The 27,700-nt window shown below is 43.9% G+C and overlaps 1 protein-coding gene across 2 annotated transcripts in view; it reads left to right on the top strand.

Moving 5' to 3' along the window:
- CFAP58 (cilia and flagella associated protein 58) overlaps window positions 1–27,700 on the top strand; it is a 109,729-nt gene that overhangs the window by 32,696 nt on the left and 49,333 nt on the right. For both annotated transcript variants that reach the window (XM_050957998.1, XM_050957999.1), the window contains exons 11-15: window positions 2,014–2,160; window positions 8,318–8,458; window positions 8,819–9,042; window positions 11,827–11,938; window positions 16,169–16,273. In XM_050957998.1, coding sequence (XP_050813955.1) covers window positions 2,014–2,160; window positions 8,318–8,458; window positions 8,819–9,042; window positions 11,827–11,938; window positions 16,169–16,273 — 729 coding nt within the window. The remainder of the gene's footprint in view (window positions 1–2,013; window positions 2,161–8,317; window positions 8,459–8,818; window positions 9,043–11,826; window positions 11,939–16,168; window positions 16,274–27,700) is intronic.

The following is a 27,700-nucleotide window of genomic DNA, read 5'->3' as shown; positions in this document are numbered from 1 at the left end:
CCATTAATCTACCCTTTAATGGATTATTTGATTCATAATTTGTGCTAGCTGACAGCTCTGTGTGTCAGAAGACTGCTGAGGGTAAAACATCCTTTTGGTTATAATCACACTGTACTGTATGTGGCAATAAAAAAACCAGTAATTCATAGTTCAGTAACAAGCCAGCCAGCCATGGAGAAAAAATGGCTTGGCTTAAAAACTATGCAAAATAATCATTCCTCTTGGGAAGTAATATAAATTGGCAAAAGGTTGTTTAGATAGAAGAAAGCTAGCTGTAGATATTTTTGGATTGTTTAATAACGAAAAGCTCTCTGTTAACCTGCCCAGCCCACGTTGCTTCTGCTCTCCAGGACATCCTAATCTCCAACTCAGTAAAATCTCTTGGAAAGGGACTCCTTGGCTGGGTTCGAAAGCATGCTTTCAGCTTTGAGGTTCTTTCTGAAATTGGGAACACATTTATTCCTTTATTTAAATGAAACTAATCCTGTCCTTTGCAAAAATCACAGGACCCTTCATGTCCTCTTCCACATACAAAGATAGCAGTGTATTTGGGTATGTATCTGTGCTCCAGATTTTAAAATATCTGGTCTGCTTCCAGGGTGTGGGAGAGATTTATAGGCAGCTGTCTAGAAGACTTTTGAATTTAATTTTCTCCTGTTACATTTACATGAGTAATTGTGTGTATATATGCACATGGGCAGTTCTAGTGGCAAAGGGTTACATCATTGTCAGGGTCATTTAATTGACTTAGTACCAGAGCACTGATCAGCAGTGTTTATGGAGCTGCAGTGTATTCCCAAATCCCTTACTGCACACTATTTCATGCATCTGTCAAATACATATGTTGAATCCACTGATCTTCTTTTCATGTCACACTCACCAACTGGTCACTGCAATCATCAATCTAATGTATATGTCTCAGTGTTATTTGCGAAAAGAGCCGTGACCCATCGTCAGTCTCATTTGATTAACCTTGTCAGTGTCCGTACTCTGGCCAGACGCTTGGAGTTGGAGAACTGCTGTGTTAAGTGTCTTATGCAAAAATATTTCACTTATCTACCAAGTAAATCTGTACGAATTGAATGTACTGTCCTCCAATTTTCTGTCACCATTACTCAGTCACTGTCAGTCACAAACAAAAGCAGCTTCCCAATGTTGTACTAGCAGGTGACTCTCTGGATATAGGACCATATAGACACGTGTATAGAAGTGGTTCCATAGGATAGTTATCCACAGTCACTGATCTCTCTGCTACACTATCTAACTTGACTTCAAACACCTTGCTGTATGTTCTGGGGCTGGAACATGTAAAAAATGGCTTCAGCCAAGGGACTTTTCTACCCCCTAATGCCCTCAGTCCCACACACTCAAAGCCTGCATATAAGAGTTGGCTGGCTGACCACTTCTGATCTGTAGATGGGTATTTGTGAAGGCTTATGCTCATTTGCATACAGAGACATGGCTTGGCACATGAGTACTTTCATTTGGAAAAATAGTTGTACAAGTGTTTGTTGAAGAGCAAGCCAATAAAGTCATGAAAACAGATGGATAGGATCACAGTTGCATTATTCACTTATATCAACTGCTAGGTCCTATTATGTGTCCAGCACTCTAAAAGGTGGCTTACAGGCTTATTGTTGTTGTCAATGGGCTTTTAACAGTCTGATTACTGCAATATCATGCCAGCATAAAAAGCAAGTGGTCATTTAACGGAATTGTTTTTCTTTGCTAACGTTAAAAGTAATGTCTGGTATGCACAGCTTAGTAGGATAAGGATTTGGTTGGGAGTCTTCTCCTCTCAGATGCTGTGCTTTAATTTCAAGTGTCAATATATCTTGAACTTCCAGACACAAAATACTTGAATTCTCTTTTATCGCTTTTTAGAATCATAGAAATTTGGGGCTGCAAGGGCCCTCGAGAGGTTACCTAGTCATCTCCCTGTGCCGATGCAGGATTAAGTATACCTAGCTCACCCCAACAGATGTTTGGTGAACATCTGTTTTGTCCCATTAGGATGAGATCACTGAAATGAAGAAAAAAATGAAGATCATGACTCATCAAGTTGATCAGCTTAAAGAAGAGATCACAGCCAAAGAGGCAGCTCTTGTGAAAGTACATTTGGAACATCAACGAATAGAAAAGGAAAAGGAGTCTCTGAAGGTAAGGCACCTTAGTTGTGGGGTGTTTGCCAGGACTCATTAGGAAGGAAAGGACTCATAGACTTTAAGGTCAGAAGGGACCATTATGATCATCTAGTCTGATCTCCTGCACAATGCAGGCTACAGAATCTCACCCACCCACTCATGTAACAAACCCCTAACCTATGTCTGAGTTATTGAAGTCCTCAAATTGTGGTTTGAAGACCTCAAGCTGCAGAGAATCCTCCAGCAAGTGACCCGTGCCCCATGCTGCAGAGAAAGGTGAAAAACCTCCAGGGCCTCTGCCAATCTGCCTTGGAGGAAAATTCCTTCCTGACCCCAAATATGGTGATCAGTTAAACCCTGAGCATGTGGGCAAGACTCACCAGCCAGCATCCAGGAAAGAATTCTCTGTAGTAACTCAGATCCCAACCCATCTAACATCCCATCACAGACCACTGGGCATACTTACCTGCTGATAATCAAAGATCAATTGCCAAATTAATTGCCAAAATTAGGCTATCCCATCATACCATCCCCTCCACAAATTTATCAAGCTTAGTCTTAAAGCCAGATATGTCTTTTGCCACCACTACTCCCCTTGGAAGGCTGTTCCAGAACTTCACTCCTCTAATGATTAGAAACCTTCGTCTAATTTTAAGTCTAAACTTCCTAGTGTCCAGTTTATATCCATTTGTTCTTGTGTCCACATTGGTACTAAGCTTAAACAATTCCTCTCCCTCCCTAATATTAATCCCTCTGATATATTTATAAAGAGCAATCATATCCCCCCTCAACCTTCTTTTGGTTAGGCTAAACAAGCCAAGCTCTTGAGTCTCCTTTCATAAGACAGGTTTTCCATTCCTCAGATCATCCTAGTAGCTCATCTCTGAACCTGTTCCAGTTTGAATTCATCCTTCTTAAGCTATTTAAACTGCCCTAGCACCACTGTGAGTAGCACAATCTTTATTATATTGAGCTTCACAACACCCTGTGAAGTAGGGAGCTGCCATTATCTCCATTTTACAGATGGGGAACTGAGGCACAGAGAAGCTAAGTGACTTGCCCAAGAAGTCTGAGGTGGATCTGGGACTTGAACTTTCTTTTCTGAGGTCCCAGACTAATGTCCTGATCTCTAGAACATCCTTCCTCTCTTCTACTTCATGCTTGCAGCCTGCCACTGGGGCAGTTTAAGCTAATTTGCCACAGTGATGCACTGCATTGCAATAGGTAGTACAGTTCTCCACACCACAATCAATCTTTTACCCAGCAAGTTGTGGCACCAGTTTCATTTCAGATACATATATGAAAGTATCTAAGCACCTCACAAATGCTGAAAGTTTTATCCTGTGATGCAGGGAAATATTATTATCCCCATTTAACAGAGAGAAATTAAGTGACTTGTTCAAGGTCACAGAGGAAGACAGTAGCAGATCATCAGTCCCTCCCACTCCCCCCCACAGGTCATCAGTCCCTCTCCCGCCCCCCAATACTCAAGAACTATGGCATTTCCCGTACACCGCAAAGAAAACAAGAGCTACCTACCTAAAATGAGATCAACCCTATCTCCCTCTCCAACTACTGATCCATCTCATAAACATTAAGATCAGAAGGGACCATCATGATCATCCTGCACATTGCAGGCCACAGAACCTCACCTACCCACTCCTGTAATAGGCCCCTAACTTCTGGCTGAGTTACTGAAGTCCTCAAATCATGGTTTAAAGACTTCAAGTTACAGAGAATCCACTATTTACACTAGTTTAAACCTGCATGTGACCCAGGTCCCATGGGTCTCAGCCAATCTGACCTAGAGGAAAATTCCTTCCTGACCCCAAATACGGCAAACAGTTAGGCCCTGAGCATGTCGGCAAGATTCACCAACCAGACACCTGGGAAAGAATTCTCTGTAGTAACTCAGAGCCCTACTCATCTAGTGCCCCGTCTCCAGCCGTTGGGGATTTTTGTTACCGGCTGTTGCCGATGGGCTACATGCCATCATAGGCAGTCCCATCATACCATCCCCTCCATAAACATAAGAAGCTTAGTCTTGAAGCCAGGTAGGTTTTTTGCCCATCTTCCTCCCCCCCTCTGCTTGCTTAGAAGACTGCTCCCTTCTCCTCTAAACTCATTGAAAGCACAGTCTACAACCATCACCTTGAGTCCTGATCCTTCCATTCTGTACTTCATCCCTCATTCAGGGAATTAGGGGTGCTTTTATCATCACATGTCTAACTTGGGGTTAGGTGCCGCATGTTAGACAGCTACGTTAAAAAAAATGGACCATCTTTTTAATGAGTTTTAATTCCCCTTTAAGACCAGGGGAAGGCCTTTCCGATTGAGGGCTGTCTCAGATTCCTAAGGTACTAAAGCTGGGAACCCAGAAATAAAGAAAATGGGTGCTGTTTGGATTCATCTATCTGGAACCCGATCAAAAGAAAACATGCCTTAAGCAGTGCATGCTGATGCCTCATATTCCATTAAGCATGCATGTGCAACTTCAGCTTATTCAAAGATCTGAAACAGAGCTCACACGGGTGCCCAGGGTCAGTATGTGTTTGTTTGTTTATATATTATTTTACATTTAAAGGTTCTTTCATATTTCCTGGCCCACGGTACTTTGATGAACTCTTTAAGAACTATTCTGTAATTGCAATATAACTCTCAATGGCCTTTACAAGTATTATGTGTACGAGTCTTCCATGTATATGATGGAAGAATAGATCCTTTTGTTTCTCTGCACCTAAAATTGTAGTCATCAGATTCCTAAATTACCTGTTGAAAGCTTGAATTCTCCTTCTCTTTCAAAACCCCAAACTGTGCTCACAAATATAGGGTTTTGTGGGTGTGCTGTTTGCATCATTCTCTGTATAGTTGGCCCTTAGAATAGGAATTATTATTATAGAATTATTATTATTATTTATTATTATAAAATTATGAATTATTTTGGGGATGTTCTCTGGCCTGTGTTATACAAGAGGATAACACTACATAATCTGGGGTTGGAATCTGACTCTGTGATTACAAGTTTTGTTTCCTTTAACTTTTGTGTCTGTAGTTTGAAGTGCTAACACAGTACTACCACAGTTCTCAGTCCTGTATTGCTGTGTAACTAGCAAGCACAAGCCTTCAGAGAATCAGGTAGTATCTTACAGTAGCTTCCTCTGCTCAGAAAGAAACTTCACTATTGTGTGTTCGGCAAAGCAGCAAAATCTGTGTTAAATCAAAGGAAAGTGGCCCAGCGATCTCTGGTTCTTTTTCTCAGCATTCTCTGTAACCCCTCCTTGGATATATTATTGCGTGTGTGTTGACAGCTCAAACCAATTTGCTTCTCTTTCCCAAGTCTGAGAGTTAGAGAAACAGTATCCATAGCAGGTAATTTTTCTCTTCACTTAGTCCCATAAAAAAATCCCTTGCCATTTTCCATAGTGCTTTCTTTTTGTCAATGTCTCACTATGGTCCAGTGACTCCTTGGGTTTTCAGCCACTGTCAGCACATTACAGTTATGACAGGATGTCAATAGAACTGTATAAAAAGGTGATTCCTCTATCGGTTCTGTCTCAGAGTTGTTATATCAGTTACAGAGAAGCCAAACCACCTAATATTCTGCAGACAGGATTCTGCCTTAACTAGTTCTGAGACCTGTCTTGTAATCTCAGAATCATCCACCATCAGTTTGACAGCAATTTGATTGCTACACTGTTTTACCTACTCAGTTATTCACTCACAAGAATGTCCATGGGCTAGCATCATGTTAGTGACTGGATTTGGGGCATTGTGGCTTTTTTCACCTATGTGTGTCTGCTGAATGCATAGGTAGAGAACGGTGAGAGGAATAACTGACATAGACACAAAAAAGCCCAATTATTCTTGTAGCACGAAGGCTTCAATTTGTCCTGTTTGCACTGATGTGAAGAAAGCAGGCTTTGACTGAAAAATCAGCTTAAGTGAAATTGTGTAACATGGAGGAGTAAGATTCACACAGGTGCTTTTCTGCAAATATGAGGTTTATGCTTGATGCAGTAGCTTACAGATATGTGTTACATATATGCACGATGAGCAAACTTTACATGAAGCCTTATCCAAAGCCCATTGGAGACAACAGGAGTCTTTCCATTCATTTAGGTAAGTTTTGGATCCGGCCTGTGGTTCTAAGCGGTTTGGTTAAGCATCCAGATGTTGAGAGATGTGTATCTGAAACCTATCAGTATCTTGACCCTGCGAAATTGAGTTGGAGATGCCACACAAATAGCCACTACTGCAATTTCTAGCACTTGTGGTTCCAATCGCAGGTAGAAAGCCCTTGAGAACAGCTTTCTCATGGGGTTGCAGCATTCCTGTTTCCAGCCCTGGCTGGAGATTGAAGGTTAAAAGGCCTCTTCCCTGAACATTTCAGAATCTAAATAACTATCTGGTTTGAATTTGGTTCTAGATGTTGGCAAAGATTCAAAAAGATTCTCATTTTTTTCCAAAATGGGTTCTCCTGATTCTAGCACTCTGGGTCAGATCCTCAGCTGGCTTCAAAGGAGCAGCACTGATTTGCACCAGTTGAGGATCTGACTTTTTATCTGCATATAATGTAACTATGTATGTAACCTAGTCTTGTTTCTCTTACCTTCTGTATATAAGACCCCAATACTGCAGCTATTGAAACCACTAATCCCACCTGACTTCTGCTTGAGTTTTAGGGCCATGGAGTGACTAGCAGTGGTTAGATTCTTTACTATACCCGCCAGCCCAGTTTTATATGTACTTAATGCATTCCTCTGAGGGATTTGTTTATGTCATAGTTTCCTGCCAACATCTAATGCCACATCTTGTTTACAACTTGTATTTTCTGTGGCATAAGGAGAATGCTGAATTTTGAAATATTAAAAAAATGTTACAGAGCATTGCCAAATGCATGAGCAATTTTATGTTTGTAGACAGCTTTTACACACTGTTGATTGCATTTTAATGTAAAGTGGCATACATTTGTGTTCTGGTGATGGATTCTGATCAGCATCCAACACTGAGTATGAGAGATATGAATGTTGCAGATGTGGGAAAATAAAAGTTTTATTAAAGAAAACAAGAGCGGAACAAGATCTTTTATTATGATGATGGAATTGTAGTTTCTGTCCTCTTAAATTATTGCTGTTTCAGGCACACTCTTCATCACATTCTGATTCTCTCACTTTTGTATGATGCTTTTTCTCAAGAAGCACCTTGGAATCAGATCCTAGCTAAAGCATTTCTTTTATTTGTGTCCAGGCTTAAAAGCTTTTGAACCTGTACAAACAGACCTCAATAAGATAGTGCCATCTTGATTACTGCTAATTGCCTAACAGTTCTAGATACCTGTTTAGTAATCCAGCAAGACCTTATTACCCTTTCTGTGAATAAATATGTTAAATTTTAGTACTCATGACAATGAGATATAGATGTTGGTCAAATCCCTTCTGTCGCACAGGTAGATCATTTTCAAGCTGTCTCCACACAGTTTTGCAACGGCGTATCACTCCTGATCAGTGGCAGCCCCTGCTATTCCAGCCTTCTCCGCCTCACTCTCAAATCTGCTAAAGCACCTCAATTTTGACTTTCAGAGCCTTCTGCTATTCCATGTCTAGCTGCGACATATTTTTGCCAATGAGCCTTAATCTTGACATACAACAGCCCTTGTTATTCTAGTCCTGGCCCTCTTCATAGCTAATCTCAACTCTTCTGAATTGTACCAAGTCTTGCAAGATGGATTAACCTCTTTTAGGCACTAGGATGAGATCCTCAAATTTATGTTTACTTGCAAGCTAAACTGGCTTTGACCTCAGCTCTGCTATGTTGTAACAGCAGACAGCAGCTGACCCCTTCCACCCCCAACATTTTTTCTTTATTTGCGTTATATGAAGTGCCCCCGAAATACAGATCAAGACCTTACCATAAATATAGAGAAATCTTTCCAATTTTCTCCAGAGTATAACATTTGATACAAATATGTCTGACATGTTGTTTACACCATTTCTTTCCAGCTCTTTGTGTGTTCGGTTGTATTTCTTATTTGCTCTTGAGAACTAGCAACACGTGCACAACACAGGAAACTAAATGAAAGTGCAAGGCTATCTCTAAACCCTAATCCTAAATTCCCAGGTTTATGTAGTGAGAAGTTGTTGCCAAGCACAGTTTATATTTTTTGCTTTTGTCAGGCTGAGCTGCTTAAGATGAAACAACAAGCCCTGGAGACCAAACACTTTATTGAAAAACAGGAAGCAGAAGAGAGAAAACTCCTGAAAATTATTGCTGAGGCTGATGCTGAGAGGCTGAGGCAGAAGAAGGAATTAGACCAGGTAAGAAGGTCTAATTGAGAAGGAGCCTCTCCTTCTTGATTGCCATTCCAACCCACAGAAACAATCCTTTGTTCCATGTCTTCCCCCCACCCACTTTTTAAGGAACGGATCTTCAGCTGGGGTAAATTGATGGTGCTCCATTGAAATCAACCTGTTACTGTATTGATGTCAACGGAACGACTTCAGTTTACATTACCCAGGGTCTGACCTTACACTGTGGGGAGATATAGGTACTTAACAAGCTTTCACTCACTGCTAATGAAATAACATTTTGATTGAACTGCTCTTGACTGATGAAGATACAGGCCCTGATGTTTTATGACTGACAGCTTAATATCTTGCCTTGTTCTGCATCCCTAGGTTATCAGCGAGAGAGACATCCTGGGGTCGCAGCTTGTTCGGCGCAATGATGAATTAGCTCTGCTTTATGAAAAGATCAAAATCCAGCAGTCTATCCTAAACAAGGGGGAGACTCAATACCGGCAGAGAATGGAAGACATTCGACTCCTCAAGCTGGAGATCAAGAAACTTCGGCGGGAGAAGGGAATACTTTGCAAGAGCGTGGCTAATGTGGAGGAACTCAGGTAGAAAGGCGGAATGAATAAATTTCACTAGTGGCTGCAGCCATGACATTACATTTGAGACACACGAGGAAGCTTGTTTTCACACATGGTAAAGATTTGTAATGACAAACAAGGTACTCCAAAGGAGAGATTGCTTTATCTGACCTCAGACACTAACTAGTTTAAATTAATAAACCAGTTGATCAGAAATTAGAAAAAATAGGGAGAAAGAAGAAAAAAAAGATGCCTGGACCCAAAAGAAGCCATATCCAAAATTCACCTTGGACTTGTGAGTTACTAGTGACATTACAAGCTTGAGAGACAGCAGGAGAAAAGGTGTTCACAGTCTGATGAGCTACTTAGTGGTGTCCAGGGCCCGCATTAGTGGAACTGCTTTTTATTAAGCAATCCGTAGAGGAAGGAGAACATTTGACATATTTATAACAAACTCCCATATGTTTTCAGCGTTCCATTCTGCTAGATTTATATGTGAGTCTGACTGGTGAGAAAGATTTAGTTAAATTTTCATTGAAGGTTGTGTTTCTTTAAAAGCACAGTTTTATAGCCCAGGCTGATTTATCTTCTCCTACTTTGACTTAAAGTTTTCCTTCTCTTTTTTACCCTTACTATACTTGAGGCATACTCTTTCCTGGTGGGAAAACATTGTCATTTGCTGTACAATCACTGGGGGACTTGTAAAGAAACAGAGCTGAGTTTCCAGCAGGTAACTATGTCTCAAAGCCCAGAGATGGAGGGTATGGTACTGCCCGCATTCACACTAATTTTGGTATAACCCTTTTGGGTGAGATTCTCAGCTGGGGAAATAAGGCCTACTTCCATTGATTTCTATGGGGCTATGCTGATTTACCCCAGCTGAGGTGCTGGCCCATTGACTGCAGTCGAGTTCTGCCAATTTTGGAGAAACAGGCCCAGGATTTTAACAACTGTGGCTCACATTCACTGACTGCAAACAAAGGCAGGGTTTGAGCCTGCTGTTCAAATGCATTGGACTGGAAGACTGTTCCTGTATTGAAATGCAAGGAATGTATTGAAGTATAGGGTGATGCCTGCCATCACAGGTGGATCAATTCTTGCTAACTACAGCAGCAAGCCTACACTTTAATGAACTCCCAAACCATGACTAAAACTGCCAGCTGAAGGAGTCCTTTTATCATTTGTACAACTAATTAGATTTAACCCAGTTTCGCCATAAGCATTCTTGGCTTGCCAATGGGAGATGCCTTTTTCACTTTCCCTCACTCCATCCAAACCTACACACAAGACCCTGCAGCTTCAGGATCTTCCAAAGAGCCAGCCAAATTCAACCAAGGATTATGGCAGCTTCAGAGGTGGACATCTGCTGGAGGAGGGTGAAGTGGGAAGGCAAAGCAGCCATTACCTTCCCTTTGCTGGGTGGTGGGGAGTTGCAGGTGCCCAGCACAGCAATGGCTCTGACCAAGGATGTGGTATAGGCAAGGCTGCTGGAGAACATGCTGATTCAGCGTGTGCCTATGACAGTCTTGATTGCCAAGGTTCTTAGGGGAGTGCCCTGTGAATATTAAATCAGCCCCTGCTTAGTGGTGAATGACTTCTGGAGCATGTGGGTGAGGTCAGAACAGGGAAGTGTAAACTCTTCTTTGAGTGTTTGCACATCTGTTCCACTTAGACGTGTGCAACACATCTCAAAGGACAACAGCTGCAATATGGATAAGTAACTGTCTTTTACACCTCCTCATGTCAGCTACGGTGAATCTGGCCCGATGTGTATTAAACTGTTCTGTGAAGTGAGAATCGCACAATAAAGGCTACAACTGCACCATTGTTAGGAGGAGAAATTATATGATTAGTTTTAAATGAAGATATTAAAGTCAAGGAGGCTTTACTATTGCATGCGATAGAAGGGGATAGGTGATAATAACATGTCCACTGTACAGGCCCACCAGACTTTTACCCTCTACTTCACTCCTGCTCCCAATTTGCTGGTCTAGAATGCAGTTTGAAACTAGCGGTGAATGACTTGATGTCTACCCCAGGCAGGGTGGGGTGGGGTGACGTGACAAAGCCCAAATGAATTGGGGTGACAAACTGCCCGACCTGCTTACAGCTGCCCTGTATACTTAGAGTTCTGTGTTGTGGGAGTACCAGGGACATGTTTATTTTAGCGTATGTGTGTGTGTAACAGTGTCACTATGTTCTGAGCCCTTCAAGGACATGTAGTGAGAGACTATGACCAAGAACCAAACTTGGATTTCCTGCAGTGCAGTGACCACTAGGCTGGACCATAATTATCTGTTTTCTTAACCAGACTGAGATGCTCCCTCTGATAATTCATTCCTCAAAACAGTTTGAAGTGTGGCCTTTAGCAAATACCATGGACCATGTGTGATCCCTGTGGGATGAAATGCTGTAGTCAGAACCAAGTTATTAGGGTCAGTGCAGGGGTAACTGGGTAAAATTCTATGGCTTGTGTTAAGCAGGAAGTCAGACTAGAGGATCTAATGATCCTTTCTAGCCTCAAATCTGTGAAATAGCTAGAAGAATTCCAGGCAGTGAGATCTATTAAATTGAGAAACAGTGAGAAGTAGTGAAAAGCCCTTGCTTGAGTCATTAAGACTAGATAAAGCAATAGAAAATATATCATGGGGGTACAACTGTGCAGTGGGATGGGAAGGATGATTGGCTGACCACATGAGTCTCTTCCATTGCTAATGATCCTGCATGTAAGGGAATGAAGAGTTAATGCTAATGCAGATGTCTGATTTCTTTGTGAAAGTTCATGGTTGTCTTTTTTGTCCTGAACTTAAGGCAGGAGGTTTATCACATGCAGAAGGAGCTACTGAAGGAACGGACTCGATGCAGAGCCCTAGAGGAAGAGCTGGAGAACCCCATGAATGTTCACAGATGGAGAAAATTGGAGGTACATTTTAGCATAACATTATCACAAGCACCAAAAAGGCATTTTTCCAAATCAACAGCATAGCACAAGTCATATTTTGTTTAATGTTATGCAAATTGGCATTTAGAGGGGCAGGCAGAGTGAAATTTCCATAGTCCCAGTGGTGGTTAACTGCTGAATGGCTTCTTCACACAATGCAATCAGTGTTATTTTTGTGTTGCTTCTGTAATGTACAATCGTAAAAGGCTTTGCTAAAGAGGATAGGGAGGTCTTGAGTTGAGATTCAAAGGGAAATGATTCATTAGAAGGGAGAGATTGTTCAAAGAAGAGAAGACAAGGCCCCAGTGAAGGTGTGACCCTCTCTTCACTCAGTATGGAATGCTGTGTGGGACAGAAATGAGAAGGGCTAGGATTAGAGTAGTGGAACAGGGAGCGGGTCGATCTGAGGTCAGAGAGGTAAGCAGTCGGTGAGGGGAAGAACAGGCAACCAAATAAATAATGGTGAGTTTCCAGTGCAAACCACTGTGGTTAACATGATGTAAATGTTTATGTATGCAGCAAGTCCAAATTTTCACATTATCCAACCCTACCAAATGAAGACAAAAAAGCCCAACCTGTTAAGCACAAACCAAATATATGAGCTCAGTTGACGCCATTGGATATTTCTCAGATTACCTCAGAGCCAGCTGAGATCTCTTTTGCATATGGCTGGTCTCTGATCTGATGCCAAGGGTTGCTTAGCTGCCCTAGTAAATGAGTGATAACATGCTATTCCCCAAAGAAATGCATCTGAAGATTTTGGCTGTGCTGACTAATACGATAGTTAATTTCTGATCTTTCAGCACTGAGTTTAAAGCTTCGCAATGTGCTGACCTTTTCTCCTGGAATGGAGATAAAATACAGGATGCTGAAATGCACCGAGGAGATCTAAGCACAATCTCCAGCAGCTCCAGATAAAAATGGGAAATCATGCCATTCAAAAAATCAGGTGGTAGGAGACTGGATATTTCAGGGGACTGATAATGGGAGATGAAGCCTTTCAATTCTATGTCATTGGTTTGGATCTGGAACAGTGAAAGGTCAGCAGATGTTAACAACCATATGAAATGATTTTGATGAGGTCTTGATCCAATTCCTTATGAACAAACATCCCCCATGACAAAAGATACCAGTACAGTTGTCATGAATTAGCACCCGGTTTGGCAGTGGTCTAAGAAGGGCCTATGAGTGAATGGTCCCTGGGGCCTGAACTCCCTTTATTATTCCTTAAAAACTGATCTTAAGAATGGCCATACTGCGTCAGACCAATGGTCCATCTAGCCCCGTATCCTATCTTCCGACAGTGGCCAGTGCCAGGTGCTTCAGAGGGAATGAACAGAACAGGCAATCATTAGGTGATCCATCCCGTCATCCACTCCTAGGCCTGGTCTACACTACGAATTCATTTTGAATTTAGCAGCGTTAAACCGAATTAACACTGCACCCATCCACACAACGAAGCTCTTTATTTTGATATAAAGGGCTCTTAATACCGATATCTGAACTTCTCGTCGACGAGGGGAGTAGCACTGAAATCAGTATTGCCATTTTGGATTAGGGTTAATGTGGCCACAATTCGACGGTATTGGCCTCCGGGAGCTATCCCACAGTGCACCATTGTAACAGCTCTGGACAGCAATCTGAACTCGGATGCACTGGCCAAGTAGACAGGAAAAACCCCGCAAATTTTTGAATTTCATTTCCTGTTTGCCCAGCGTGGAGCGCCGATCAGCACAGGTGACCATGCAGCCCCAGAATCAAAAAAGAGCTCCAGCATGGACCATATGGGAGATACTGAATCTGATCTCTGTATGGAGAGATGAATCTGTTCTATCAGAACTCCGTTCCAATAGACAAAATGCCAAAACATTTGAAAAAATCTCCAAGGCTATGATGGACAGGGGCCACAACAGGGACTCGACACAGTGCTGCGTGAAACTTAAGGAGTTGAGACAAGCGTACCAGAAAGCCAAAGAATGAAATGGATGCTCACGGAGGGAGGGGTGACTGACAACTGTAGCTATCCCACAGTTCTTGCACTCTCTGAAAACCATTTGAATTCTTGGCTGAGCTCCCAAAGCCTGAAGGGTCAAAAACATTGTCGCAGGTGGTTCAGGGTATATGTTGTCAGCCCGCACCCCCCGCCTCATGAAACCAAAGGGAAAAAAATTATTTCTCGCCTTTTTTCAATGTCACTGTATGTCTACTGGATGCTGCTGGCAGACACGGTGCTGCAGCGCTACACAGCAGCATCCCCTTGCCTTGCCTTGCAGACGGCAGACGGTATCATATGACTGATATCCGTCATTGTCGTCCCGTGAGTGCTTCCAGCTGGCCTTGGTGAGGTCGGCCGGGGGTGCCTGGGCAAAAATGGGAATGACTCCAGGTCATTCTCTTCAAGTTTTGTCTCCTGGAGATTCACTCCTTCCTGGAATATCATAGCAGCTGGAGGCTGCCCTCCCCTCCCCCCTTTAATCTCTGCTTGCAGAGGTAATAAAATCAATGTTGTTCCTTATTCCTGCATTCTTTATTACTTCATCACACAAATGGGGGGATAACTGCCACGGTAGCCCAGGAGGGGTCGGGAAGGAGGGAAGCAACGGGTGTGGTTTTTGCAGGGGCACGCCCTAGAATGGCATGCAGTTCATCATTTCTGTGGGATGTCTGGGGCTCTGACCCGGAGCGTCCGTTTGCCTCTCTGGTTCTTTAGTAGGCTTGCCTGATATTCTGGGCAGGACTGACTCTCCCTTTAGACAAAACTTAAAGAAGAGAATTCCCATTTTTGTCCATGCGCCCCGGCCGACCTCACCAAGGCTGGCCAGGAGCACTCATGACAACAGCAGACGGTACAGTATGACTGGTAACCATCATTGTCAACTTGCAAGGCAGCAGACGGTACAGTAGAGCTGGTAACCGTCTTTGCTAACTTGCAAAGGCAAGGGGATGCTGCTGTGTAGCACTGCAGTACTGTGTCTGTTAGCAGTATCCACTAGACATATGGTGACAGTGAAAAAAGGCTGAATGGGCTGCACGGTTGCCGTGCTATGGCGTCTGCTCGGGCAATCCAGGGAAAAGGGCGCGAAATGATTGCCTGCTGTTGCTTTCACGGAGGGAGGATTGTCTGATGACATTTACCCAGAATCTCCTGTGACACTGTTTTTGCCCCATCATGCTTTGGTATCTCTACCCAGAATTCCAATGGGCGGGGGAAACTGCGGGAACTATGGGATAGCTACCGACCGTGCAATGCTCCGGAAATCTACACTAGCCTCGGTATATGGATGCACACTGCCGAATTAATGTGCTTAGTGTGGCTGCGTGCACTACACTTTATACAATCTGTTTCCAAAAATCGGTTTCTGTAAAATCGAAATAATCCCGTAGTCCAGACATACCCCTAGCTTCTGGCAAACAGAGATTAGGGACACTCAGAGCATGGTGGGCAGGGATGCAACTGGGAGGAGATACATGAGTGCAAGGAAAAGGGAAAAATGTGGAGAAAGCTTGTTCTTCTTTTTCCTGTGCTGCACACATTCAGCGGCTGGAGAACTCCAGTATAGTGGCTGCCCCCTTTATAAGCACTAGATTCAGTTTAAAAATGGGATGCCATATATAGGGGAGTTGTAGAGACTCAGAATAGTTATATAGGGGGAAGGTCCTCCCGGATCTCCACTCCCAAAGACAATGTTGTAATGTCCCTCCCTCTGATTCAAGAGGACAGAATCCACTCCCTCAGGAGCTCCTCTTTGTCTGAGTTCTTATATGCATCCATCAGCATGGTTTCCGAATGCCTGTGCTGCTCCACGTATGTCAGTAATGGCTTCTGCTAAAAATGAAGTACTAATCTCCTCCTCCTTCCTCCCCTTCAGCCCCAGGACAAGCTGCATGTGCAGATACTCCAGCCTTGCCTGTTTGGGATTAGGCTGCTGGGATGCCCCATCACAATTTTAAGTTTGAGAGGGACTCTCCAGGTTGGTGGTCATAAACACTGGCCTGCCATGGCAGATCTCCCATACTGAGAGGCTTACTTTCACAAGGATTGCTTGTATGTATGCTCTTTTCAACCAGTTCATGCTGCTACTGAAGTAAAAGAGGAACCCAGATACTCATATTCATTCAGTCATATTGGTATACAATAAGGACACAAGAAGCATAGACTGCTAGGTATAGGCTGTATAGCTTTACTTTAAAAATAATATTCTTCTTTAATAGGCCAGTGACCCGAGTACCTATGAATTGATACAGAAGATACACACGCTACAGAAACGGCTCATCAGTAAGACAGAAGAAGTGGTTGAGAAAGAATTGCTTCTTCAGGTACTGTAGCATCATGTCTGTCTTCAGTATCTCAGCATAGCATATTTTTTGTACCTTGCGTATGCAGCCTCCATAGGTATGCTCCCAATATTGTTATTAGGATGCCTTTCCTCTGAATTGTGGAGTATTGGGGGTAGCTGTGTTAGTCTGTATCCACAAAAACAGCAAGGAGTCTGGTGGCACCTTAAAGACTAACAGATTTATTTGGGCATAAGATTTCATGGGTAAAAAACCTCACTTCACTTGCTTATGCCCAAATAAATCTGTTACTCTTTAAGCTGCCACCAGACTCCTTGTTTTTCTGAATTGTGGAGTTTGCTTGTTCTCCTGCATTTCCCTTAGCTAGTGGTAGGTGGCAGCACTCACACACAAATAGAGAACAAATATCACCTGATTAGTTGATTTTCATACCCCAGTCACTGATATCTGGATGACTCTGACAAATTAAAAAAAAAAAGGTTTGATTTATTTTATTTGGCCACCAAAAACCAAACTAAATAAAAATGAAATCAAACAGGTATTTTCTTCAGCATCCTGGTAATGACAGGCATGATTAAAAGGACTAAAAAATGCCTGGCCAAAGAAATTATGTTTACTTGAAAGCTGATCTATTGATTTATAGCAGTCATCATCCCAATAGCAGAACTCCTTACTAAATTACCACAACATCACCGAACCTACACAAAGACTGAAATGGTGCTAGAGGGGAAGATGGGGTAAGTCCCCTTTCAATATTGGTTCTTCCTGCCAACATAGATGGAGAATCTCCCTCTGACTCAGTTGATATGGGGCAGGAGATCCTCCAGCCCCCAACTAAAGGGATCAAGAAGAAGAGAGGCTGTTGTATTGCTGCATATGAGGGGGTTACTTTACCAGTGTTCATGCACCTTTGCAAATAGAGCACCCCTACTGGGGATAAAGAGAGGGACCAGACCCTGGCTGAGGTTTAAGACTGTAGGAAACAAGCAGCAACTAAGTTCCTTACCGTGGAGCCTTTTTCTTCTCTCTCCTTGGCCTTGCTTATTGAGTTTGCTCTGCAGCTGATGTATGCAGCCAGAGTACAGAACACACCTATCCCAAAAGGTGCTACCATACATGTTTCAGTCTGAATAAAGCCCCTTGTGTTTAAAGATATTTGACATTTTTCCACCTTTAGTTATTGTTCCAAACTGCCCTGGTCTCCCTAGAACTGCTCTGCCATGGCAGGAAGAAATGAAGCTTTTGTTGATTCCTATCACCAACAGAATCTTTTTGTAATGCAACTGTGGGTGGAAGGTGATAACATGGAAATAAATGGGTCCCTTTATGCTAAAGCTGTAAACGCTATGGGCAGACTCGTCACTTCCAAAGAGAGGTTATTTTTTTATGGGTTTTTTGTTGCATGCAGGTCAGGTTTTTTCTGGGCCCTTGGGGGAAAGTGAGAATTCTTGATGTTTTGCTGTTTTGCTATTAATCTCTGGAATGCTCTAACCGCAGACAGTAGTAAATTGGTGGAGCTATGGTGCTGGTTCAAAGAACCACACTGCTTTTTGTGTACTAGCGATATGTTGAACACAGTGAGTTTTGTGAATGTTCTCAGATTTCTGGGTATGCATACTGGGTGCTTTGGATGTGTTTAAATCAACACAACAATCCTCCGGCAGAATGGAATACTGGCAGAAATATATAAATCTGTGGGTCAGAGGTGGTGACAGTACTCCAGAAGATCCTTACTGACTCCTGGGACAATGAAGAAATGCCACAAGACTTCAAAGATGCCACAGTTATTCCTTTTAAAAAAAAATAAAGGCAGCAAAATGATCTGTGGTAACTACCGTGGGATAGCTCTCCTATCTGTTGCTGTAAAAATCTTTGCTTGTGTCCTCCTGAACTGACTGATTTCATCTGTCTCAGAAGCCGAAATACCTGAAACTCAGTGTGGATTCAGACCTGGTCATAGCACCATAGACATGATTTGTAGTGTCAGGCAAATACAAGAAAAATGTATCGAACAAAACATGGATCTGTTTAGTGTCTTCACTGATCTGACAAAAGCATTTGATACAATCAATAGAGAAGGATCATGGACAATCCTCAGCAAACTTGGTTGCCCACCAAAACTGGTAAAGATCATTCATTTATTTCATGAGGGGATGCAAGGTCAGGTACTTTTTAAATGGAGATCTCATTGACTCCTTTCCCATTTCAAATGGAGTCAAACAAGGCTGTGTCTTTGCCCCTGCACTGTTCAACCTCTTCTTCACCCAAATTCTCAGCCATGCTACAACTAGGCTGAACAGAGGCATATACATCAGATACAGACACAATAGCTCAATCTTCATTCTTATGAGGCTTAAAGCAAAAACAAAAGTAACAGAACTACTAATAAGAGAAGCACTCTTTGCAGATGATTGTGCCCTCCTAGCACACACAGAAGGAGATCTCCAGTGCATCGTAGATCGCTTCGCTGAAGCATCAAAATTGTTTGGTCTTACAATCAACCTAGAGAAAACGGTGGTGTTGCATCAATCATTTTCACCACTCCATGTCATATCCCTTAGCATATCCATTAGTGGAGTCCAACTAAAGCAAGTTGACAGTTTTACCTATCTCGGCAGCAATATCTCTAATGATGGATCTCTTGATAAAGAGATCACAAACAGGATACAGAAAGCTTCTCAGTCATTAGGAAAGCTACGTAACAAAGTTTGGAAATCCCACAACAGTAGCCCTCTCAACAAAAACAAAACTTTATCATGCTTTTGTGCTCACATCTCTCCTCTGCGGCTGAGAGACCTGGACACCATACAAATGGCGTATCAAACAACTAGAGGCCTTCCATATGCGGTCTTTGCATGCCATTAGGGGGATCAAAATTACCAACCTGGAGGCTCTCCAAAAGTCAAATGCCACAAGCATCCAGGCCATGCTGATAAAAGCCCAGCTACGCTGGGTTGGACATGTCATTAGGATGCCTGAATATCTACTCCCCAAAAACATTTTCTGTGGCAAATTGGCACAAGAACACCAGAATCAAGGCCACTCACAGAAAGCACTACAAGGACAGCATCAAGAACAGCACACACTTTGGTGCAGTAAAACTGGATGATCTTGAGAAGTCTGCGTTAAATAGATCAGCAGGGCAGCACAAAGCACTCAGAACTTTCCAAGCCTTTGAAGAAGACAGAAATAATCGATTGTTAGCTGCCAGGGATAAGCATCATACCCCTGCTATAGCTACCAAGACGCTCACCAATGACTTTGTCTGCCCAATATGCTCATGAGAATGCGCGTCATGCTTTGCAATTCAGAATCACTCCAGGATCAACAAAAAGAGAGAATGTGAAAACGTCATTGTCGATCTGATGGACTACATACACAAATCAACACATACGAACAAAAATGGAGTTACACTGGTATGGAGGGAGCTTTGTGGACTGGGCATTGAGCACAGTGTAAGAAATTGGTATTTGGAAACATCCCTTTTTTCTGGATCTGGTTGGGCCCTCTACTCTCAGTTACATGCAAAGTTTGGAGAGTGTTCATTTTAGCATATTCTCACAGCAGAACCATAATAGTTGCACAAGAAAAATAAATGCTACCTGTATCATACATACTCCAGCTCTGCCTTCCATCCATGACTCCAGTCCTTTTTGTGTGTGTGTGTGTGAATACCGTTTAAAAAATCACCCAAAGCACTGAGTGGGGATGATTTTTTAGGATCAGATGGGCATATTGATCAGAATATTCTTGATTAAAAAACAATGAATATAGATCTATGTAGAAAGCTATGCTACATATGCATCAGATTTGCTCCTGCATGCATTTGGTCATATCCACTTACTTTAGCCTCTAAAATATATTTTCATTACTTTTTACTCCTGTTAGATCTGCAGAAACAATGCAACTATGAGAGAGTGTGCTACATTCCATTCTGGCTTACACATTGTCAACAGAAAAAATGAACTATGTTTCAAATGGAGAATCTTTCTTGCTGGTGATATGTGAGCCAATAAGAAACCAGCTTGACTCTCAGATTCCAGACTATCTGTAACCAAAACCACCCTTTTTAACCTGCCATCTGAGTAGATTTGCTCTGTAAATCAGCCACTGAGAGGTAATAAATATGAAGCACCACATTGTCATTTTTAGAGCCATTTTTCACAGAAGAAATTACACTTTAAGTGACAAATAGAAAAATGCCTCTGTGTGTGTTAAATTATTAACTCCTTTCCTCTTTTCATCTTCCACATAACCTGCAGCTACCTAACCTTGGGCTGTAATTCATCAGATCTCACATGCCAGGCAGGGAGGAGCTGCATGAGGTCTTGGATGGTAGACTTTTAAAGAAAACACAAGTGTTGATGGAAATAACATTGGTGATTCAGTAGGTGGTATTTCTCCTTGTGACTCAGTGCTCCAGCTAGGGCTACTGTGCTGATGAACACTGTCTTAAAATCAGATACAAAATCAAGGTCAGGACCATTTAAAGATCCCATGCCACTTTCACCATGAATAAGATCTGGTATCTCAGGTTTAGCTGGCTTCCACTTTTGAATCATTACCTTCTATTCACCTACAGTCCTCCTGCAGTTTCAACAAGACATTATTCTTCAGTTGTATCTTAAACTACCATTTATAGTATTGCTGTGTTCTGTGAAAAATGCTGCTGCATGTCATCCCAGAGATTTCAGAGGTGGGTGAAAGTCTTTGTGAACATATGTACTGTAGTATATAAAATGCTTTGGATCCTTCAGGGCAAAAGGTGCTTTCTAGCTATAAGAACTTATTATTGCAGCAGAGATGCTCCAGAGAGTGAATCATAAATAATGATTTAAAAAGTATTTGCCCATTTTGTTTATGAGGTGAGTTCTTCACATGTATGGCACTTAATTACATAATGAACAGTAATGTGTCATAAATGCACAAAGTAACTAAATTACCTTGTTGGGATTATGATTAGTGTGGCTTTAGGAAAAAGTCCCATTAAAAGTGAATTATGTGCTGCCATATTTGTTTAAAATCTAGTTCTGTCTCTTCAAAGTGAACTCGTTCTTTAATTTGATTTTATGTCTGACTGGCTAAAAGTCTGGTTTATTTTTACTGCAGGCCTCTGAGTTTATTACAGTGGGAAGGTTCACGTTATGTCTCAGTTATCAGTTATCTTCTCTAAAGATTGGTCATCAGCATAATGGGGCATATGCAGTATAGGGACATTTTCAACCAGGAGTTGAAAGGATGCTTGATTGCCTCCTGCTAACAAAAATAAAATCCTACCATTTAGTCTCATTTAAACTTAGCATATCGTAGTGACAGTACAATTCTGCTACATTTTTTTTAATGTTCAGCAACAACTGAAGACCAGGACTGGGGAATTAGGATCTGCAAGATTCGGAGCACCCTGGACATTCACACCTTGCTGTCTTGGACTGCATCATATTGGCCCAAATCCTCAGCTGGTACAAATCAGCATAGTTCTGTTGAAGTCATTACTTGGGAAAAGATGGCTGGCTTGGTTGGTAACCTGGAACTTGAAAAGCTGGGTTTTAATTCCCTGTTCCCCTACTACAGACTTTCTGTGTGAACTTGGGCAGGTCACTTAGTTTTTCTGTGCCTCAGTTTTCCAAGGGAATTATAGCATACATCATGGGGATGTAGTGAGGATAAATACATTAAAGATTGTGAGGTGCTCAGACACTATAGTAACGGGGGTCATATAAGTACTGGAAATAGATGTTGTGTATTCTCTCTGCTAACTTGACAGTAGTTCTGTTCTGTTTAATTTTGGGTTCTTATACCATGCTCATCCCTGTGGTATCTGAGTAGGGATCTAACAAACTGTTCCTCAGAGGTTTGTTGAAATCACTGCTAATGCTGGTCCACAGAACATAGTGGTTTGGGACTATATGGTACAATGTGTGTTTAAGTTGTAACAGGAAACTAATGCTAGGCTACATCTACACTACGAGCTAGAGGTGTAATTCTGCTGCTCATGTACCTATCCTAATGCTAGCTCTCCTGAAGTTAGTGTGAGTATAAATAGTTGGATAGCCGCAGAAGCATGCGTAGGACCAGCGGAGACACGGCTGAGCTATGTTGAGTAAAAACCTACCTGAAACTGGTGGCTATATACTCGGCTCCCTACCTCTGCTGCTGCTGCTACCATGCGACCACGACAACACTGCTGTTTACACCCACGCTAGCTTGATGAGGCCTAATGCTGGAGAATCACACCCCCAGCTCACAGTGGAGACATGGCCAGACTCACGCTTTTACACAGGCAGAAATCCCAATGAAGTCAATGCAAGTTTTGACTGAGTAAGGACTGAGTAAAAATGTCTAGGAGCTTCAGTATTTAATTCTATGTATGATGTGAAATTGTCGGCCAGGCTGTTTGTTATAAAATGGTCTTGATCCACTTAATTTTAAAAATCCCAGCCATTTTTCTCAGCATGGTTCGTGGGAGTCTAGTCCTCTCAAAAACCACTTCTCCCACCAGCCTGTCATGCAGCCTGCTTCCGCTAGGTCCTTCATTGCTGTGGTGGTGCTTAATATATATTGCATTGTTTTGAACATGACCTGGAAGATTCTTGTCAGTCACTCAGAAAAAAGGAGATGCTCATCAGAAGGGCCTGCTAGTGACCACCTATTCTGTCATGTTAGGGGTGTGTATGTGTGTTTGTTTTTATTGTGGTTTTCTTAAGGTCTGGTTCAGCTTCACTGTAGGTGACTATCTGTACACATTCATAGTGGCTGAGATTTACTTTGTGCTCTCAGAACTGGCATATGTATGCTTCGGTTGGCTTTAAGTGACTTCCTTATTTGTATAAAGGCAGTCCTTGGACTTATGACACAACTGGTTCCTTAAAATTGAGTCGTAAGTCAAAACTTCGTAACTCGGAACCGCAGTTCATTCCACTGTGGGACCGAGCATCATAAAGTCAAAATCAATGTTGTAAGTCGAATCAGGATATCAGTTCAGAAACGTCGTAAGTGCCATTCGTCATAAGTTGAATGTCATAAAGATGAGAGCTCCTTCTATTTGTTAGAAACAACTTCATTTGTGAACGTACATATTACATGGAAGGTAGATAGGTTTAGCTGGGGATTTTTTGACAGAAGATAGTCTGTTTAGGTAAAAATACCTGTAATTCACTTCAGGAAATTATTCATTATGTAATCCCTAATAATTTCTTTTAACCTACAGTAAGCAGTCTTCCTAGATTCCAAAGCCAGAAGGAACCACTGTGATCTAGTCTGACCTTCTGCATAATATGGGCCAAAAGTGTTCCCCGCGATTATTCCTAGAGCAGATCTTTTATAAAAACATCCAATCTTGATTTTAAAATTGCCAGTGATGGACAGTCCACCATGACCCTGGGTATATTGTTCCAGTGGCTAATTACCCTCATTGTTAATAATTTACACCTATTTCCAGTCTGAATTTGTCTAACTTCACCTTCCAGCAACTGAATCATGTTATACTTTTTTCTACCTGCATATCACCACCTTGGACTTTTGATGATTTGCAGATCACCATCTCTCTATCTCCTTGCCTGCAGAGAGTCTTTAGTGTAGCTTGGACCAGTGTTTTGCACTCAGTGAAACTTACAGGCCCAGTTCAGCTACCAATGTGCCAAGCACAAAGAAAGGAAAATAGAAAGGATGTCACAAGAAGGAAAGAACCTGAAAAAATGCTCCTGAAGGATGAGTCAATATCTGACGTACCTACATGTGTTACTTTATATACTGCATTAGAGACCCCAGTTCAAGTCAGATCCATTGCAACAGGTGAAATTAATTTGACCGCAATAGCCCAGCAGGCTGCTATGCATCAAAACTTCCATATCGATAATTAGACATTTACTGTTGGTCTTTGGCTAGAAGTGTTCCAGAGCTGGAGTTCATGGGCTGTTATTTTTCATTTTAAGAAAGAATGGTGCTTGCTTTCTAGATCACTGGGACCTCGGCTAAGGCAATTCTGAATGTGTCTTTCAATACGCTGGCTGCTATGTGTACAACAGTAGGAACAAATTTATTCACCACTACTAGTTCCCAATTGCAAAGCCAAAAGATAAACAATGTGCCTGATACTTCACTGTATGACTCTAGCTGTGCATCAGTGGGACTGCAACCCCCTTCCACCTGAAAAATTATCCTTACCTTGTACTGCTCCTTTATGATGCCCTCTTAAGGAGATTTTTTCATCCAAAAAATAAAAAGGAGGGATTTTTTTACATAGATTTTTATATGTCAGGTCCTAGTCTACTTCTGTTTCCTGGGGGACTTTGACATCCTCTGATCTGGAGAACTGGACTATAACATCACATCTGGAGGTTGAAGCCCATTGAGCAGCTCTTGCAGCCCCCAATTAAGGGGATGGCATGTTGAGTCTGGGGGTATGTCTACACTGTAAATTCACTGAAGCACAGGTAGGCATACCCATGTGTAAGCCGGTTGTGTTGGGGCTCGTCCCCCTCAGGCGCGGCGGGGAGCCAGGGCGCCTCCTTACGCGCTGCAGTCCGGGTAGGCTTAGCCCTCGGCAGGTGTTGAGCGGGGTACAGGGTCTGTAAACAGGGTAGAGCCCCGGCCCTCTAGCCGGGGTCGGGGCTCTCAAAGTCAATAAGCCCCGGCCCTTGGACAGGGCGGGCAGCAATAGTTCAGGCTCAGGCCTCTAGCGGGGCTGAGCAAACACAATATCAGCCCAGGCCCTGGGACAGGCCGGGCAGTAATAGTTCAGGCTCAGGCCCCTAGCAGAGGCTGAGCAAACACAGTATCAGCCCGGGCCCTTGGCTCGGGCGGGGCACCAACCACAAGTCTAGTTCGCTCTGGCCCTCTGGGTCAGGGCAGCACAGTGGCAAAGTCAAAGGGGCCCAGCCCTTGGTCCGGGCGGGGCACCAAACACAAGTCTAGTTTAGCTCTGGCCCCCTGGGTCAGGGCAGAGCAATGGCAAAGTCAACGGGGCCCAGCCCTTGGTTCGGGCGGGGCACCCAACACAAGTCTAATTGGCTCTGGCCCTCTGGGTCAGGACAGAGCAATGGCAAAGTCAATGGGGCCCAGCCCTTGGTTCGGGCAGGGCACCAAACACAAGTCTAATTGGCTCTGGCCCTCTGGGTCAGGACAGAGCAGTGGCAAAGTCAATGGGGCCCAGCCCTTGGTTCGGGCGGGCACCAAACACAAGTCTAATTGGCTCTGGCCCTCTGGGTCAGGGCAGAGCAGTGGCAATAGGCGGGAAGAGGGAGAGTCTGCCACCCGGTTACGGGTGGCAGGGGGAACGCAGGCCCTCCCACTCCACTGCGTTCCAGCCCGGGGCCCTAGCAGCAGTCAAGACCCGCTGCGGTCAGTGGGGATCCTGGCCGCAACACACTGACATGGGTTTGGGCTCTTCCGGAGCCAAACCAGGGTCGGCTATCCCCGGGCTACTTCCAACCTCCCCCTCTCTGGGTACCTGGTTCTTGCCGGCGTCGTCTGGTGGGTCCCAGACCATAGGTTCCTCCGGGTACCGGTCGTGGGGAAGCTCAGGCCACTCCTCAGGCCACTCCTCAGGGTATTGGGCACACGGCAGGTCAGGCCGACGTTCCTCCCAGTACCGGGTCTGAGGCAAGTCCAGCCAGCGCTCCTCTGGGTAGTGGGCGCGGGGCAGGTCCGGGCAGCGCTCCTCCAGGTAGTGGGCGTGGGGCAGGTCCGGGCAGCGCTCCTCCGGGTAGTGGGCGCGGGGCAGGTCCGGGCAGCGCTCCTCTGGGTAGTGGGCGCGGGGCAGGTCCGGGCAGCGCTCCTCTGGGTAGTGGGCGCGGGGCAGGTCCGGGCAGCGCTCCTCTGGGTAGTGGGCGCGGGGCAGGTCCGGGCAGCGCTCCTCCGGGTAGTGGGCGCGGGGCAGGTCCGGGCAGCGTTCCTCCGGGTAGTGGGCGCGGGGCAGGTCCGGGCAGCGCTCCTCCGGGTAGTGGGCGTGGGGCAGGTCAGGCCAGCGTTCCTCTGGGTAGTGGGTGCGAGGCAGGTCCGGGCAGCGCTCCTCCGGGTAGTGGGCGCGGGGCAGGTCAGGCCAGCGTTCCTCTGGGTAGTGGGCGCGAGGCAGGTCCGGGCAGCGCTCCTCCGGGTAGTGGGTGCGGGGCAGGTCAGGCCAGCGTTCCTCCGGGTAGTGGGTGCGGGGCAGGTCCGGCCCGGCGGGAGCCTGGGCACCAGCGTCTGTTGTCTCTGGCAGCCTGCTTCCAACTGAGCGCTGGGGCCGGGCTTTTATACTTCCTGTCCTGCCCCTTGACTTCCTGGGGGCGGGGACAGGCCGTGCTGACTCCGCCCACTGAGGCACCTGCTCTGGCTCGTCCCCCTCAGGCGCGGCGGGGAGCCAGGGCGCCTCCTTACACCATGCAAGCTTTAATTTAGCCAGTGTGGGTAACAATATGTGCAGATGTAGCAGAATGAGCTTCAGCACAGGTTAGCTGTCCTATTACAAGCTTGCTGGGGCCCCGAGCTATGTATTTGGATTGCTAGCCCACACTGAAGTCTGTGCCACTGCATCTTCACTGCTATCATTACCCATGCTAACTAGATTAAAGGTAATACAGGTATGCCGAGCCATGCTACAATCGGGCCTTCATTCGCAATATAGACATTCCCTTAGGCCTTGTCTACACTTAAAAGGTTTGCCAGTATAGCTATACTGCTATAGCTGTACCAGCAAATCCTCCTAGTGAAGTTTATATTGGCAAATGCATTTTTTTTTCCATCTCTGACACATTCCTTTTGTCTGAATATCTTATACCAGTTCCCCGAGCTAAACAAGCTATGCTGGCAAAAGGACTTTTTTTGCCGGTATAACTGCATCTACATTATGGCTTCTGACAGCATAGCTATGTTGGCAAAAAAATCATACCCCTATCTGACATAGCTATGCTGGCAAAACTTTGAGTGTAGACAAGGCCTTAGGGTTGACCAAATGTTTCTAATATGAAAAACAAGCAGAAAAATACTCCCTCCGCCCCTTTGAAAAAAGCAGAGCGTTGAGGCTGTCTTTATGCAACATGAGGAGCCAGGAAAAAGAATGAGCATGTGGGGCCTGATTTTCAACTGCATGATTCCAGCTCTAAGCCAGTTGCGCAGATGTCAGTGGCGTTACACTGACGTACAGTTGGAGTAATACAGTGGAGTGTCAGACACATTGTTTGTCTTTGCCTTTGTAATTGGGAGCTAGAAGCAGCAAAGAAATCGCCCCTGCTATACACATAGCAGCCAGCGTGTTGAAAGACACATTCAGAATTGCCTTAGTCAAGGTTCCGGTGATCTAGATTTGGACTCAAAAGAAAGCACCATTCTTTCTTAATATGAAGAATAACTTCCCGTGAATTCCAGCTCTGGAACACTTCTAGCCAAAGACCAACCGCAAATGTCTAATTGCTGATACATAAGTTTTGATGCATAGCTGCCTATTGAGCTATTGCGGTCAAATTTATTTGG

This window comes from Gopherus flavomarginatus, chromosome 6 (genome assembly GCF_025201925.1).
Source record: "Gopherus flavomarginatus isolate rGopFla2 chromosome 6, rGopFla2.mat.asm, whole genome shotgun sequence".
Taxonomy (NCBI): Eukaryota; Metazoa; Chordata; order Testudines; family Testudinidae; genus Gopherus; species Gopherus flavomarginatus.
Note: the sequence above shows the minus strand (reverse complement) of the source record. Positions and strands in the feature narration are given on the sequence as shown.